Source organism: Nematolebias whitei, chromosome 12 (genome assembly GCF_014905685.2).
Source record: "Nematolebias whitei isolate Nwh7 chromosome 12, NemWhi1, whole genome shotgun sequence".
Classification (NCBI taxonomy): Eukaryota; Metazoa; Chordata; class Actinopteri; order Cyprinodontiformes; family Rivulidae; genus Nematolebias; species Nematolebias whitei.
Window position 1 is genome coordinate 1048476 of NC_056509.1, and position 15206 is coordinate 1063681.

General features: G+C 44.5%; 1 protein-coding gene across 1 annotated transcript in view; it reads right to left on the reverse strand.

Moving 5' to 3' along the window:
• Nucleotides 1-15206, reverse strand: part of tube1 (tubulin, epsilon 1) — a 156361-nt gene that overhangs the window by 139603 nt on the left and 1552 nt on the right. The window contains exon 2 of the mRNA XM_037686049.1: nt 5627-5748. Within this exon, the coding sequence (XP_037541977.1) occupies nt 5627-5748 (122 nt within the window). The remainder of the gene's footprint in view (nt 1-5626; nt 5749-15206) is intronic.

The following is a 15206-nucleotide window of genomic DNA, read 5'->3' on the forward strand; positions in this document are numbered from 1 at the left end:
GTCCTCATTGAGGGAACACTGCAGGTAATAATGTCCTGGGAGCGCACACTGTAGCTGCACTCACGCAGAGACATGTAGGAGGAAATGTAAGAAGGTAGCAGACTAAGAAGTGATTTAAAGATGAAAATGTACCAGTGAGAGAGTCTGCGTGAAGTTAATGATGTCCAGTTAACCAATGAATACAGGGTGCAGTGGTGGGTACGATAATCACAGCCAGTTATGAATCTTAGTGCACCAGGATAGACAGCATCCAACATCTGCAGCATCCAACATCTGCAGGGTTCTTGTAGGAGCGTTCATGTAAATAATGTCACTGTAATCATTGGAGGGAAGGAAAGTCACAGATACAAGGCGTTTTCTAGCATTCAGGGTTAGACATGATTTGTTTCTGAAAAAGAAACCCAGTTTAACTTTCAGTTTCTTTACCAAGTTTTCCACATGGAGCTTAAAAGAAAGATGTGAGTCGACCAAGATACCCAAATATTTATAGGAATCAACAAACTCAATGGGGACACCATTTGAGGATAAAATCGGAGGAAGAACTGCTGGGACCAACTTCCTATTTGAAAAAAGCATCCCTTTGGTTTTGTCGGCATTTAGGACAAGTTTGAGGCGGAATAAATCAGTCTGGATGTAGTTGAATGCAGAATTCAAAAGCTGGAAAGCCTTAGCAACAGTTTTAGCTCGACAATAAACAACTGTGTCATCAGCATAGAAATGTATGGATGCATTAGGGATGTTTTTACCTACATTATGTATGTAGATTGTAAAGAGGGTGGGTCTTAAGACTGAGCCTTGTGGTACACCATTGTTGACTGTTAAATAACTGGAGGAAGTATCATTATGTTGAACACATTGCCTCCGGTCTGAAAGATAGTTAGAGAACCAACCAATGGTGTGTTCTGAGAAACCAATTTTTGAGAGTTTATGACACAAGATGTTATGATCCACAGTGTCAAAAGCTTTAGACAGGTCTAAGAAAAGTGCAGCACAATAATCCTTAGCATCCAGTGCTTCAACAACGTCATTAAGAACCTTCAGTGAAGCAGTGGTTGTGCTGTGTTGTTTCCTGAAACCAGATTGATGTGGAGGTAAGATGTTAAATGAGTCCAGGTAATTTTTGATTTGAGAGTTTATTATTTTTTCTAGAACCTTGGCTAAAATGCAGAGTTTAGAGATTGGTCGATAGTTGTTCAGTGAGGTGGGGTCACCTCCCTTCAGCAAAGGAAGAACAAGGCTGTTTTCCAAGTGTCTGGGATGGAGTTTTGTCTTATGGAGAGATTGAAGATGTGGGTCACAGGGACTGTGATGATATGAGCAGCCAGCCTTAAGAAATAAGGTGGAAGTTCATCTGGACCTGCAGATTTTTTAGGGTCAAGATCTTTTAACAGTTTATTGACCTCACTGACTGAGAATGGAGAAAAAGAGAAGCTGTGATTAACTGAGGATTGACTTGTAGGAGGGATTTGATTTGTAGAAGTTTGGTTATTAGGGGAAGTGGCTGATTTTCCGTTAGTAACTGTGTCAAATAAAGAACTAGAAGCAACAAAATGTTTGTTGAAACAGTTCAGGATCTCGTGCTTATTTGACACAGGAACAGAGTTAATGAGAAGTTGTGATGGGAGGTCAGATGATTGGGGGGTGCCTGAGAGAGATTTGATGGTTTTCCAGAATCTGTTAGGGTCATTTAGATTTTTGGAGGTCTGAGATAAGAAATAGTTGCGTTTTGCTGCTTTGACAGCAGTTGTACATTTATTCCTCATCTGTCGAAAACTCAACCAATCAGTGTCTGAGTCAGATTTTCTCGCTGCAGCCCAAAGATGGTCTCTCCTGTGCAGGAGGTCAGCTAGCTCTGGAGTAAACCAGGCGCTGTCTCGTCCCTTTATTCTGAACTGACGAAAAGGAGCATGTTAGTTCACGAAAAAAATGAAACTATTATGAAAATAGTCCCAAGCGGAGTTCACATCATCAGTTAACAGAATATGATGTCAGTCAAAGTGAGACAGATCCCAGAGGAATGACTGTTCACAAAAATGTTTCAGATCCCTTTTTTGAATTAATCTGGGCTTAGAAGGTGGAAGTTTAATATCTCTCAAAGCCGCTGTCACACAATGATCACTCAAAATATCAGCGAATACACCTGTACCAGGAAATTTGTGAGGCATATTAGTTAGAAATAGGTCTAAGATGGAGGATTTTTCAGGATGGTTTTTGTTTAATCTAGTAGGAGAGTCGATCAATTGGGTTAAATTAAAAGACAAGCAACATTCCTTGAATTTATCACAGAGGGGGGTCGACTTACACCAATCAATGTTGAGGTATCCAGCCAAAAGGATCTCTTTGAATTTTAAATTACCAAGGAATTCCATCAGTGCAGACAGAGCCTCAGGTGATGCTGAGGGGGGGGCGGTAGCATCAGACTACAGTTAAGATCTGACCTCCATTCAAGGTGATGTTTACAGATAAGGCTTCAAACTGGTTTGGAATTGTTTTAGAAGACACAAGATTAGCAACCAAAGAATTTCTGATGTAAACAGTGACCCCCCCCCCCCCATTTTTTTGACGATCACAGCAGTAGATGTTAAATCCATTGATTGCCAGGTCATTATTCATTACAGATTTGTTGAGCCAGGACTCAGAGACGAAGATAACATCTGCCCCAGAAGAACTGATCAGAATTTTCAAAGCATCAAGTTTTTTCAGAAGGCTACGAGCATTTACATGCAGAAAATGAAGCCCAGACACGTTCTTAAAGTCATTTGGTGTGCTGTAATTAGTGGGGGGTCCAGGGTTGGGTTGAATCCCTGAGAGCAGTAACAACATTATTATCAGACATTTTCTTGAGTTTTTTGTGACTGATGTGTAATTACAGGAGTTAATAGTGTAACAATTAGCCCCCATAATCGAACCATGAGAAACATTAATGAAGACGTGATCATTCAGAACCCAAAAACAGTGAAAGTTGCCGTGATGGGCAGATTCAGTATTAACAATATTCAGAGACTCCAGATAATCTGAGAACTGAAAATAGTGACAATAATATGAATGATGCAGGAAAGTTTCAGACCATAAAACGTCACAGTTCAAATGGGCAAACAAACCCGACAAGGTGGCCCAACTGCAGTTTGAGTTGGGCTGAGGGGGGCTCCGGCCCCCCAGTGAAGATGGATGGATGCTCCCATGTAAAACAGAAGCTGGGTCCAGAATCAACAGGCCGAAACAGAAACAGATAATTCGCAGCAAATAGAGCGAGCTGCCAGAAAATCCTCCTGAAGTGAAAGGCATGATCCTAGCTCGTTTCAGGTCAACAGGGGCCAACAGCGTGATCCGGAATAAAATTAATTATTATCCAGGTGAGTTTGGATGGAGGCCTGTAGCAACTCCGATACAAACTCCGAACTTCTCTCGAGCACCACGCAGCGCTGCTCCTCCGCTTCTCTGCATGACACCTTAATCTGAATGCCAGAAAACGCCTTGTAACCGATACCTTCCTACTGGCCATTGACTATGGTGATATTATTTACACGAATACCCCTGCCAGCTCCTTGCAGATGTTGGATGCTGTCTACCATTGCGAGCTAAGATTCATAACTAGTTGTAATTACCATAACCATCACTGCACTCTGTACTCCTTGATCAGTTGGTCATCATTATCTACACATAGGCTCACACACTGTTTCATTTTTCATCTATAAATCGCTCCTTGGTCTGCTACCTTCTTATATCTCCTCCTACATGTCACATTGTCAGTGTAGTTACAACATGCGTTCTCAGGCCATCATTAAGCCCCCTGTATACTCCCGGGTACTTCTGTTTACGCGAACGTACGCGTGTACTTTACGCAGAGGATTCAGACTTCAGACTCAAGCGTACACCCTGAGCAGCTGCAGAGCAGTTTCACAGACAAGGGGCGTTTATCTTCGGGACAAATTGAGGTCACCGATTGGTCATTTGCTGACACGCTTACTGGATTGATTGACAGGTCGGGGGGGAAAAAAAACGAGCGCTGGCAGCCTCAGCTGCAGTGGTGTTCTGTGTTTATATGTTGTTAATAAAAAGATCTAAAAAAATTATTTAAAAAACAGGGAGTGCTAGCTCTGCAGCCCACACATCAGACCAGCCCACCATGAAATCTCCAGACCCTCCCGCAGCCATGCTGGACCTGTGTTTAATTCACTCGTGACAAATTCCTTCATTTTTCCCCATTTCAGTCATGGCATCAACGGAGGAGGAAGAGATCACTTGCCTCTTGTCAAAAAAACAAAAGAAAAGGCCAGATAAGGGATGAAGAAGGGGAATTTAATACATTGGTGTCGCATACAAAACAGTCCGTCGCTGGGCAGTTTATTGTGCAACACCGCATACGCGTATGCGGTTGTAAAAATTGAGCTTTGCACGGACATGCCCTGGGGGGTACGGTCGTACCTCCGCGTACGTACGTGCATACCTCTGTGTATGGACATACGCGGGAGTATACTGGGGGCTTTACCTGCAGCTTTCCCTCAGTGCGGACTGAACTTGGCAAAACGGCCTTTTTCTATTCAGTTCCTGCAACCTAGAACACCTTGAAACAGGAACTGAAGTCATCCACCCTAATTTCTTTAAGGGGTTTCAAACATTTGATAATGTCAATCGAAAAATCAAAGAAAATATGTCCTTGTTTTTAGCATTTCACCCTGTTTTACGGCAACCTGATTTATTGTTTTATACACTACTCTTATTTTAACTGCATTTTTACTGTAGTTTATTGTTGTCATTGTTTACTGTCGTCTGTACTTTATATGTTCTGTATGGAACGCATCCCTCTTGTAAATGAGTCCTTGTGGCTCAATGAGGCTAGCCTGTATAAAAAAAAAAGGTTGAATGAATGAATACACAATAGAAATATAAAGCTTTTAAACACAAACAATACATTTAAGTTATAATACATATAAAAGGCAGCTGTAAAAAATATATATGCAGAATTTTCAGGAATTCACTTATGTGTCTAAACGTAAAAAAAAAAAAACTATCCTGATGCATGTGTAGCACCCTAGGGTTTTCAATGGTTTTTTCATCTTGCCTTTCTGGGATGGGTCTCGGTTTGTATTGTTATACGCTGGGTGTTTTGGGGGGCCTCATCTGCTTTGAACACAAAATCAGCCAGTGCTTATTTCTGCCAGTAGGTGGCAGCAGTGGTTTAGTTTAGAACGTCACTGACTCGCGCTCCTCTGCATTTTACAGCCGTTTACAGCAGAAGCAGCGAGTAATGGTTAGAAGCTCAGTAAGAAATATATTGCTGCCTATCTTAAAGCTCTGTTTTGTGTTACAGACTAAATAAACACTTGTGGCACCGGAATTAAAGTTGTCCTCATTCCGTGTGTTACACATGCTCAATAATCCAGGTAGAAAAAAAAATCGAATAAAGTTAAGTCAGGTCCTCTGGACATCCAAAAAACAACCAAACTGAAGAAGTCTTTCGGCTGAAAGACGAAACGTTTCAAGATTTATTTATTTTTTTATTTTTTTTGAATGTCCAGAGGTCCTGACTTAACTTTTTTAGAGTAAAAAAAAAATACTTTTTTTCTAATCTTTTAGATTTAAAACAATTTAGATAAAGGTTGCTCAGAGTGTCTTAGTACCTTACCTCCACCCATAGAATGAATAAGAAAGAAGCACTGTAGGCAGTCGCACTGTTCTGACGCCCTCCTCAGCTTATCCACTATTGACTGCCTGTAGGCCGCGCCGTACGTCAAGTATCCAACTGCCCTGAACAGAAAGTTGGGCAATGAAAAAAATGTTAGGTTACTTTTACGAACCCTGGTTCTTTGATAACAGAGTGAGGTGTTTCACTATGGGAAATGCGCCCGTGTGATCAACTACGAAAGCTCCAATGACATCACGTCTGTCTGAGACAGACCGGTAGCATAGTGCTAAGGGCTTTACCCCCCTCCACCCAGAATGACACCACAGTCAACAGACTACCTCCTACTAATTCTAGGATGGTTTCTTCTCGTGTCCATGCAAGGAGAGAAATGTTGGTGAAACACCACACTCATTTGGTGTTTCACTTTGGAAGATGTGGCCCACTCCAATATTGCATGAAAGCTCCAAAACCAACAATCCTAAACCCGGATTAAGAGGGCTCTGAAGTTCCGGCATCGAGTATTGTGTGAGCTAGGGATGGCTGAGCCACATTCAGACTGTAAAAGCACACAAATGTGTGCAGTGTGGCCCAGCTAGCTGCAGCACAATATCCTGGATAGATACTCCTTGAAACAGGACCCAAGATGTGGCCATGGATCTGGTAAGAGTGGGCTTTCCAACAAATCGGTGGCTCTGTATTCTTACACCTGTAGTAGAGACTAATGGTTTCCTCAATCAAGTGTGCCAGCCTCTGGCGTGACACTAGTTTGCCTTTACAAGTCAAGGCCCATGAAACAAACAGCTGGTTTGAATTCCTGAATCAGAATCAACTTTAATATCATTGCACAGTTAAGCACAGCAAACATACATATCAATGCAGCTGTCCAAAAGTGCATGGGGCTGCAGCTTCGTTGTGAAGTGCTGCCCTTATCGCTTAGATAAGAAAAGGAAATAAAAATATAAGGTAAGGTATTGAAAAAAGATCTTTCACCATTGTGTCCTTGAGACACAGTGTAAAGTAGTAAAAAGACTACATCAGCACAAAGTAACATAGATAGACATAAGACATTTTGCTGGAGGAGCGGGGAGGCCACAAAGGCAGTGAGATTGTCCATGAACACTACCAGAAAGTTACATAGTCCTGATAAAGATGGAACAGTGTCTATCAGCCGGTTCAGCTATGATAAGGGTCCACAGATATTCTCGGTCGGGGGGGAGGAAGAGGGGGCAGAGCAGAGGCTCATTATTTACATATCTTACAGGAGCAATTTGAGATAAGTTGGCCTATTCAAGGCCAAGCGGGGAAGCCAGTTTCAGATAAACAAAAATTGTTTTGGAACTGGCCGACTCTATTGATTTAACTTCTGCCTTTATAATTTCTGCTGGTACACTCAATGGCGAATCCAAACAGCCAGATTTGTGGTCATTCTGCCGGTCTGTACTTGTAGCCTTCTCCAAGGTTGATTCCTTCAAGCCAGCGAGTTCTAGGAGCCGCAAGTGGCCTGCGATTCTGAAAAATCGTGTCCTGTTTACAGTTTAGTTCACAAAGCATCTGAGTCTGAGTGCTCAAAGCATGGTGCAATCCTTCACATAAGGCAGGCAGCCTCACCATTGCCAAACGGCTGCCAAAGTCTTCCTAATTTGTCGATATCCCAGGTACATATGATATGACATGATAATGGGGGAAGTAAGACCTCAGTTGAGCAGACGTTCAAACACATTATTTTGTTAATGTAAACAAGATGTCAGTCATTGTATTATCGTCTCTGAAGAACTTTGAGGAGGGAGATTTTAATTACATTAATTATACAGTGGGATACTCCTACTGTATGAAGCCCTCTGATTGGTTAAAAGTTAAGGGGCCTGTCTTCCTGGTGTCAGGTATACTGAACACCGAGGGAGTTGTGAGATGGCAGCCGATGAGGAAAGTTGACTTTGGAGTCCAGTCAAGCTGAGCAGATGGAATGAGTGGTTGTGGAGAGTTGATGAGACTCTCTGAAAAACAACAGCCATATGATGGAAGACGTGTCCAGCTGAAACATGGTAGACATCCTGAAACTTCTTAAAGCATCCAGGAGCGAAAGGTATGTGTCGAACGGACTGCAGCCCTGAGAAACAACATCCTTCTTGGGACAGCGGGCCACCGGCTTTTTCATGCATCTGCTGTGGTAATGAGAGATGAACATCTTCCTTATGATGAGAGAACCACATAACAGTGCACATTAAGTTTGTTTAGATCATTTAATTCATGAATCAGAGATAAACTTACTTAAATTTTAATATTAAGAGCAGAACCTTAATCCAAATTGAATCAAAACTCCTCAAAGTTCTCAGATTTGTCATTTACTTTCTAAAATAATATTATTGGTTGTTCATTAGTATTCAATATTTGCCATAATTTTCATGTCATGATTCAAGCTAAAAATAAACATTACAGAATTGTATTTAAATTACGAGTTCTTTGTGTTTTCTTCAAGGGACAGGAATTAAGTTTGCTACAAAAACTCATGGTTTATGTTTGAGGTGAGGTTGGTCCAGAGTGCGTGAGCGTAAATACTAGTTAAAGGGTAGAAATTTGACCAGACCAGAAGTCCAATACCCTATACATATATTACCCAACAACATGCACTAGATCGTTACAAACCAAACTGCTTGACAGATAAAGCAACAGAGTGTCTTGTGTGTTAACATTCTGAAGGTACTGTATATCTGCATGAACGACTTGTTTATCACACGCAGATATAATATGGGGCAGAGGGATGTACAGTCTTTCTTTGGGATCAGAAAATAGTGAGAATAAAAGCCCTGGTTAGCTTCCACATTCAGTATTACCATACTCTGATAGCTCGTTTACTTACAAGAGAGGCAATCTCATCCTCCAGAACATGTGCTGAATCCCTGCTGGCTACGGAGAGTACACCATTGAATCTGGGCAGCTTCATGTTGAACTGAAGTTGGTAACCCCGAGAATTTGTGGTCAGAACCCATGGCAGTACTGCACGTGTATAATTTTTCCACTCTCGTAGAGAGTGGTCTGCCTGTGTTGCCACAAGGTGATGTCACTCCAGCCACCAGTCACTCCCATCTGCCCTTTTCTCTGAAAGTGCACAAGCGTCCTCTGTTGGACAAAGGCATGGGCAAAGTGTTTTTTAATCTTTTTTGTGGGGTGAATTCTGCCCTTGGCAACATGCCTGGCTGCAGAAATGCATTTTTTTTGTACTGTTTCCCCAGAACAAATTGAAGCATATTGGGACACTGGTGAGTGCTTGGTGACAATGAGGGAGTGCTGTTGAGTGCACGATGTGCTTGGGGACACTGAGAGCGTGTTGTTGAGTGTGTGATGAGCATTTAGTGTTTGGTGACATTGTGTTTTCTGTCTCACAATCTCTCTGGACATGAGAGAGCTGAACAAACAGCACTCCTGCTGAACTGAAAACTGCAGGAGTGTGTGAACATTTGCAAATAGGATGTCCCCTCTTCTGACAATTTTCTCCTTTTAACTGGAGGTGGAAAAGGTGAGGGAGCTAGGTCATCTGCTTTTTCTTGCCCTTACTGGGGTGGGATGGGCATTTCCTAGTGACCAATGCTGCAAAGGAGTGCTTGCCAAAAGGTTTTGGGCTCCCCCCTCCCTTATTTTGCTGGGTTGGGCAACTGGCTGCTTGTCTGGATGAATTAGTGCCACCCTGCCACCCCCTTGTTGCTGCAGCAGATGCTGCAAACTTGGATCTGGTTCCATGCGTAAAATGGAGATAAGATTTGCATGGCATTGCTCCAACATTGTCCCAGTTCTCCATATAATATTGAAGAGAAGTGTCACCCATGACATCACCAATTTGGCTCCCTTGGCTGGCCTTGAAGGTCATCTTATCTGAATTTGCCTGGAGAGCATGTGAGCTGACATTCAATACCCCCTCCCTGAGGAATTTCCAACTGATAACCAGATGAAATCAGCTGAATAAACTTTGTGTCATCATTTCAGGACTCTTGAATTCTCAGTCGGTATTCTTGGCCATTCCTCGACATACCTCGAGAATGTTTATGGATCTCATCGGAGGACACTGGCTGATTATTACATCTTTATCAGAACTCTTATAGTGCCCTTGAGATCATCTATGATCATCTCACCGCTTTTGTCGTCCCCCTCTGCAGAATGTCTACGTCACTATGTGCTTGTTTGTGCAAGGTGTTTTTTAATATCAGAGTTTTATCATCTCAGGCAGGAAAAAAAAATCTGATAGGAATTTTTTCGCCTCCATTTCCTACATGTGTCCAGTTTATCACTTTTATTGTCTGTCTAAACAGGTCTCACTTGTAAATGAGTCTTTGGGGCTCAATGTGACTTATCTGTTTAAAAAAAGGTTGAATGAAAAAAAATGCATATGTAGTCATGTTTTTAAATGTGCTTGCTGGTAGAGTTTTTTTTTTTTTTATGTCTCAAATCGTGTCCTGATAGACAAGATGTGAAAGATCTTTTTTTATAATACCACTATCTACCTTCATGGCTCTCACTCTTTTCCTATCTAAGAATATTATTCTGAAAAAGGATAAGAAAGGCCGCGCTTGTAGCAGTAGCTTCGTGTACAACATCCATCTTCCGGACGACTGTACGTACATGTTCTCGTTGTATCTCAGTGCAATGATAATCAAGCTGATTCTGAATACTTGGGCCTAATGCTTGAAAACTACCCTGATATGCTAAACATTTAGGCAGCATGCTTTTTGACAGAAGTTACAGATGATAATATTTCAGCTTCAAGCTGACTTAGAAGCTGAAAAAATAAATAAATAAGTTAAGTTTTCTAGATAACTCATAAGGTAAAATGGTAAATGGACTGTACTTATACAGGTCCTTCTCAAAAAATTAGCATATTGTGATAAAGGTAATTATTTTCCGTAATGATAAAAATTAAACTTTCATATATATTCAGATTCATTGCACACCAACTGAAATATTTCAGGTCTTTAATTGTTTTAATACTGATGGTTATGGCAAAGACCCCAATGATGAGAAACACAAATGGACCTAGTGTTCCCTTGCCCTGACGTGGGTCACCGGGGCCCCACTCTGGAGCCAGGCCTGGAGGTGGGGCACGCGGGCGAGCGCCTGGTGGCCGGGCTTTTACCCATGGAGCTCGGCCGGGCACAGCCCGAAGAGGAGACGTGGGTCCCCCTTCCCATGGGCTCACCACCTGTGGGAGGGGCCATAGGGGTCGGGTGCAATGTGGGATGGGTAGTGGCCGAGGGCGGGGACCCTGGCGGTCTGATCCTCGGCTACAGAAGCTGGCTATTGGGACGTGGAATGTCAACTCACTGGTGGGGAAGGAGCCTGAGCTGGTGTGTGAGGCTGAGAGGTTCCGGCTAGAAATAGTCGGACTCACCTCTACGCATGGCTCGGGCTCTGGAACCAGTTTCCTTGAAAGGGGCTGGACACTCTTCCACTCTGGAGTTGTCCCTGGTGAGAGGCGCCAAGCAGGCGTGGGCGTACTTATTCCCCCCAACTTGGTGCCTGTGTATTGGGGTTCACCCCGGTGAATGAGAGGGTGGCCTCCCTCCGCCTATGTGGGGGGGGGGACGGGTTCTGACTGTCGTTTGGGCTTATGCACCAAACGGCAGTTCAGATTATCCACGCTTTCTGGAGTCCTTGGAGGGGGTACTGGAAAGTGCACCTTCTGGGGACTCCCTTGTTCTGCTGGGTCCGCAAGGTTGTCGGTGCCTGTCGTGGCGGCAACCCTCAAACCCGATGGTGGACACCGTCGGTGAGGGATGCTGTCAGGCTGAAGAAGGAGTCCTATCGGGCCTTTTTGGCCTGTGGGACCCCAGAAGCAGCTGATGGGTACCGGCAGTCCAAGCGACATGCGGCTCGGGTGGTTGCTGAGGCAAAAACTCGGGCGTGGGAGGAGTTCGGAGAGGCCATGGAGAACGACTTCCGCACGGCTTCGAGATGATTCTGGTCCACCATCCGGCGTCTCGGGGGGGAAAGCGGTACGCCACCAACACTGTTTATAGTGGGAGTGGTGTACTGCTGACCTCAACTCGGGATGTTGTGGGTCGGTGGGCGGAATACTTTGAAGACCTCCTCAATCCCACCGGCACGTCTTCCACTGAGGAAGCGGAGCCTGGGGACTCTGGGTCGGGCCCTCCAATCTCTGGTGCTGAGGTCACCGAGGTGGTTAAAAAGCTCCTCGTTGGCAGGGCCCCAGGGGTGGATGAGATTCGCCCAGAGTTCCTTAAGGCTCTGGATGTTGTAGGGTTGTGTTGGCTTACGCGACTCTGCAATATTGCGTGGACATCGGGGGAAGTTCCCCTGGATTGGCAGACCGGGGTGGTGGTCCCCCTATTCAAAAAGGGGGACCGTAGAGTGTGTTCCAACTACAGGGGAATCACGCTCTTAAGCCTCCCTGGTAAGGTCTATTCGGGGGTTCTGGAGAGGAGGGTCCGTCGGATAGTCGAACCTCGGATTCAGGAGGAATAGTACGGTTTTCGTCCCGGCCGTGGAACACTGGACCAGCTCTACACTCTCAGCAGGGTCCTGCAGGGTGCGTGGGAGTTTGCCCAACCAGTCTACATGTGCTTTGTGGACTTGGAATAGGTGTTCGACCGCGTCCCTCGGGGGGCCCTGTGAGGGGTACTCTGGGAGTATGGGGTACCGGGCCCTTTGATACGGGCTGTTAGGTCCCTGTATGACCGTGTCAGAGCCTGGTCCGCATCGCCGGCAGTAAGTCGGGCTTGTTCCCGGTGAGAGTTGGACTCCGCCAAGGTTGCCCTTTGTCACCGATTCTGTTCATAACTTTTATGGACAGAATTTCTAGGCGCAGCCAAGGTGTTGAGGGGATCCGTTTTGGTGGCCTTAGGATTGCGTCTCTGCTTTTTGCAGATGATGTGGTCTTATTGGCTTCATCAGATCGTGATCTACAGCTTTCGCTGGAGTGGTTCGCAGCCGAATGTGATGCGGCCGGGATGAAGATCAGTTCCTCCAAATCCGAGGCCATGGTCTTGAGACGGAAAAGGGTAGAGTGCCCTCTCCGGGTCAGGGAGGAGGTCCTACCCCAAGTGGAGGAGTTCAAGTATCTTGGGGTCTTGTTCACGAATGAGGGAAAAATGGAGCGTGAGATCGATAGGCAGATAGGTGCAGCGTCTGCAGTGAAGCGGGCGCTGTACAGGTCTGTCGTGGTGAAGAGAGAGCTGAGTCAAAAGGCGAAGCTCTCAATTTACCGATCGATCTAGGTTCCCACCCTTATCTATGGTCACGAGCTTTGGGTTGTGACCGAAAGAATGAGATCTCGGATACAAGCGGCCGAAATGAGTTTTCTCCGCAGGGTGTCTGGGCTCTCCCTTAGAGACAGGGTGAGAAGCTCGATCATCCGGGAGGGACTCGGAGTAGAGCCGCTGCTTCTCCACGTCGAGAGGAGCCAGTTGAGGTGGCTTGGGCATCTGTTTAGGATGCCTTCTGGACGCCTCCCTGGTGAGGTGTTCCGGACACGTCCCACCAGAAGGAGGCCCAGAGGAAGACCCAGGACACGCTGGAGGGACTATGTTTCTCGGCTGGCCTGGGAACGCCTCGGGATTCCCCCGGAAGAGCTGGCCCAAGTGGCTGGGGAGAGGGAAGTCTGGGCCTCCCTACTTAGGTTGCTACCCCCGCGACCCGACCCCGGATAAGCGGAAGAAAATGGATGGATGGATGGATGGTTATGGCATACAGCTCATGAAAACCCAAAATGCCTGTCCCAAAAAATTAGCATATTTCATCCCACCAATGAAAGACAAGTATTTTTAATACAAAAAACACCAACCTTCAAATAATCATGTTCAGTTATGCACTCAATACTTGGTCGGGAATCCTTTTGCATGAATGACTGCTTCAGTGCGGCGTGGCATGGAGGCAATCAGCCTGTGGCACTGCTGAGGTGTTATGGAGGCCCAGGATGCTTCGATAGCGGCCTTAAGCTCATCCAGAGTGTTGGGTCTTGCGTCTCTCAACTTTCTCTTCACAATATCCCACAGGTTCTCTATGGGGTTCAGGTCAGGAGAGTTGGCAAGCCAATTGAGCACAGTAATACCATGGTCAGTAAACCATTTACCAGTGGTCTTGGCACTGTGAGCAGGTGCCATGTTGTGCTGAAAAATGAAATCTTCATCTCCATAAAGCTTTTCAGCAGAAGGAAGTATGAAGTGCTCCAAAATCTCCTGATAGCTAGCTGCATTGACCCTGCACTTGATAAAACACAGTGGACCAACACCAGCAGATGACATGTGTAGATGAACAGATGCTGAGATATATTCATCAATTAAAACGGGTTCTTAATTTTTCTGGACTGTGTAACATACGTGCGTTGAATTTAATAAAATGTGGACGTGAGACGTTATTTATCTTTGACCCATCAAAATGAATGTGGCCATTTATTTACAGAATCAAAGTTTAACATCAACATTTACATTAATTTGGCAAAATATGAAAATAACAACATAATTAATCAGCGAGCTGTACAATTATGATCAATTATCCACACGGCGGTGGATGAGCACTTTACACAGACATTTCTAAACATATCTGTCAATGATTTCTACTTGATAGAAGAATTTTTAAAGATGGAAAGATGAAGTTTAGTGGGAATGAAAGATGGATGGGGAGAATGTGGTGTGTATGAGTGAAAAGTGTTGACAGGACGACACCCTCCATCCGACCCAGCTTTTCTTAAGTACGCTCAGTAGTGGTCTAGACTCATTTACCTCTCTGATGATGAATCAGAAGAAGAGGAGCTCCAGTTAACGCTACCTTTCAGCGTCTCCATAGGATGGCTGTGACTCGTCCGAAGTATTGACGATATCCCGTCTGACACAAGTTCACACCAGCCAGTGGACCTCACATGAGTGGGGTTCGTCCGAGTTCCACTCAGAGGTGAAGATGTTATAATCCCATAAAACTCGGAAGAGCTCTATCATGTCAGGGTTTTCCTGTTTCCCAGCCAGACTCCAACAGAACTTCACAGAACTGAGAACTGGGCACATCACAGAACTGCCACTTCACCGAACATCTCCGAACTGCTACCACACAGAACTACGATCATCTCAGCACTCGATCATTTCAGAACTGGGAGCACTAGGAAGTACCGACATTTTAAAGGCTCTATTTCCGGTATATTTTAGAGTTCCTGATTGGTCAATATCAACCAGACAGGGGTGTGTTTTGTGATGTAAGAGGTTACTAGAAGTCAGAAAACAGCAAGAATGTTATTGGAACAGATTGAAAATGTTCCCAGACAGGCGAGTTTGGAGAAACAGGTGCCAACTTCTCTGTTGACGTCTGAGAGGATGTAAAAACAAGACAGTTGTTCCAACACATGTCTGCTTCGACTCCTGACCTTGGAAAACGTACACTGCTCATTCAAAGACAGAAATCAGAAAATGCATAATTACTCTGTAACAGGCCTTAACATGAATTCTAACTTTGCATGAGGATTAAAAAAGCATTACACTGTTTCACAGTTAATAAAAATTGATTAGTTCACTGCAACATCTAAAGTGGTTTGAACTAAAACACTTTGGTTATCAACATTTGTAAAATAGTAATGATAATAAAAAAA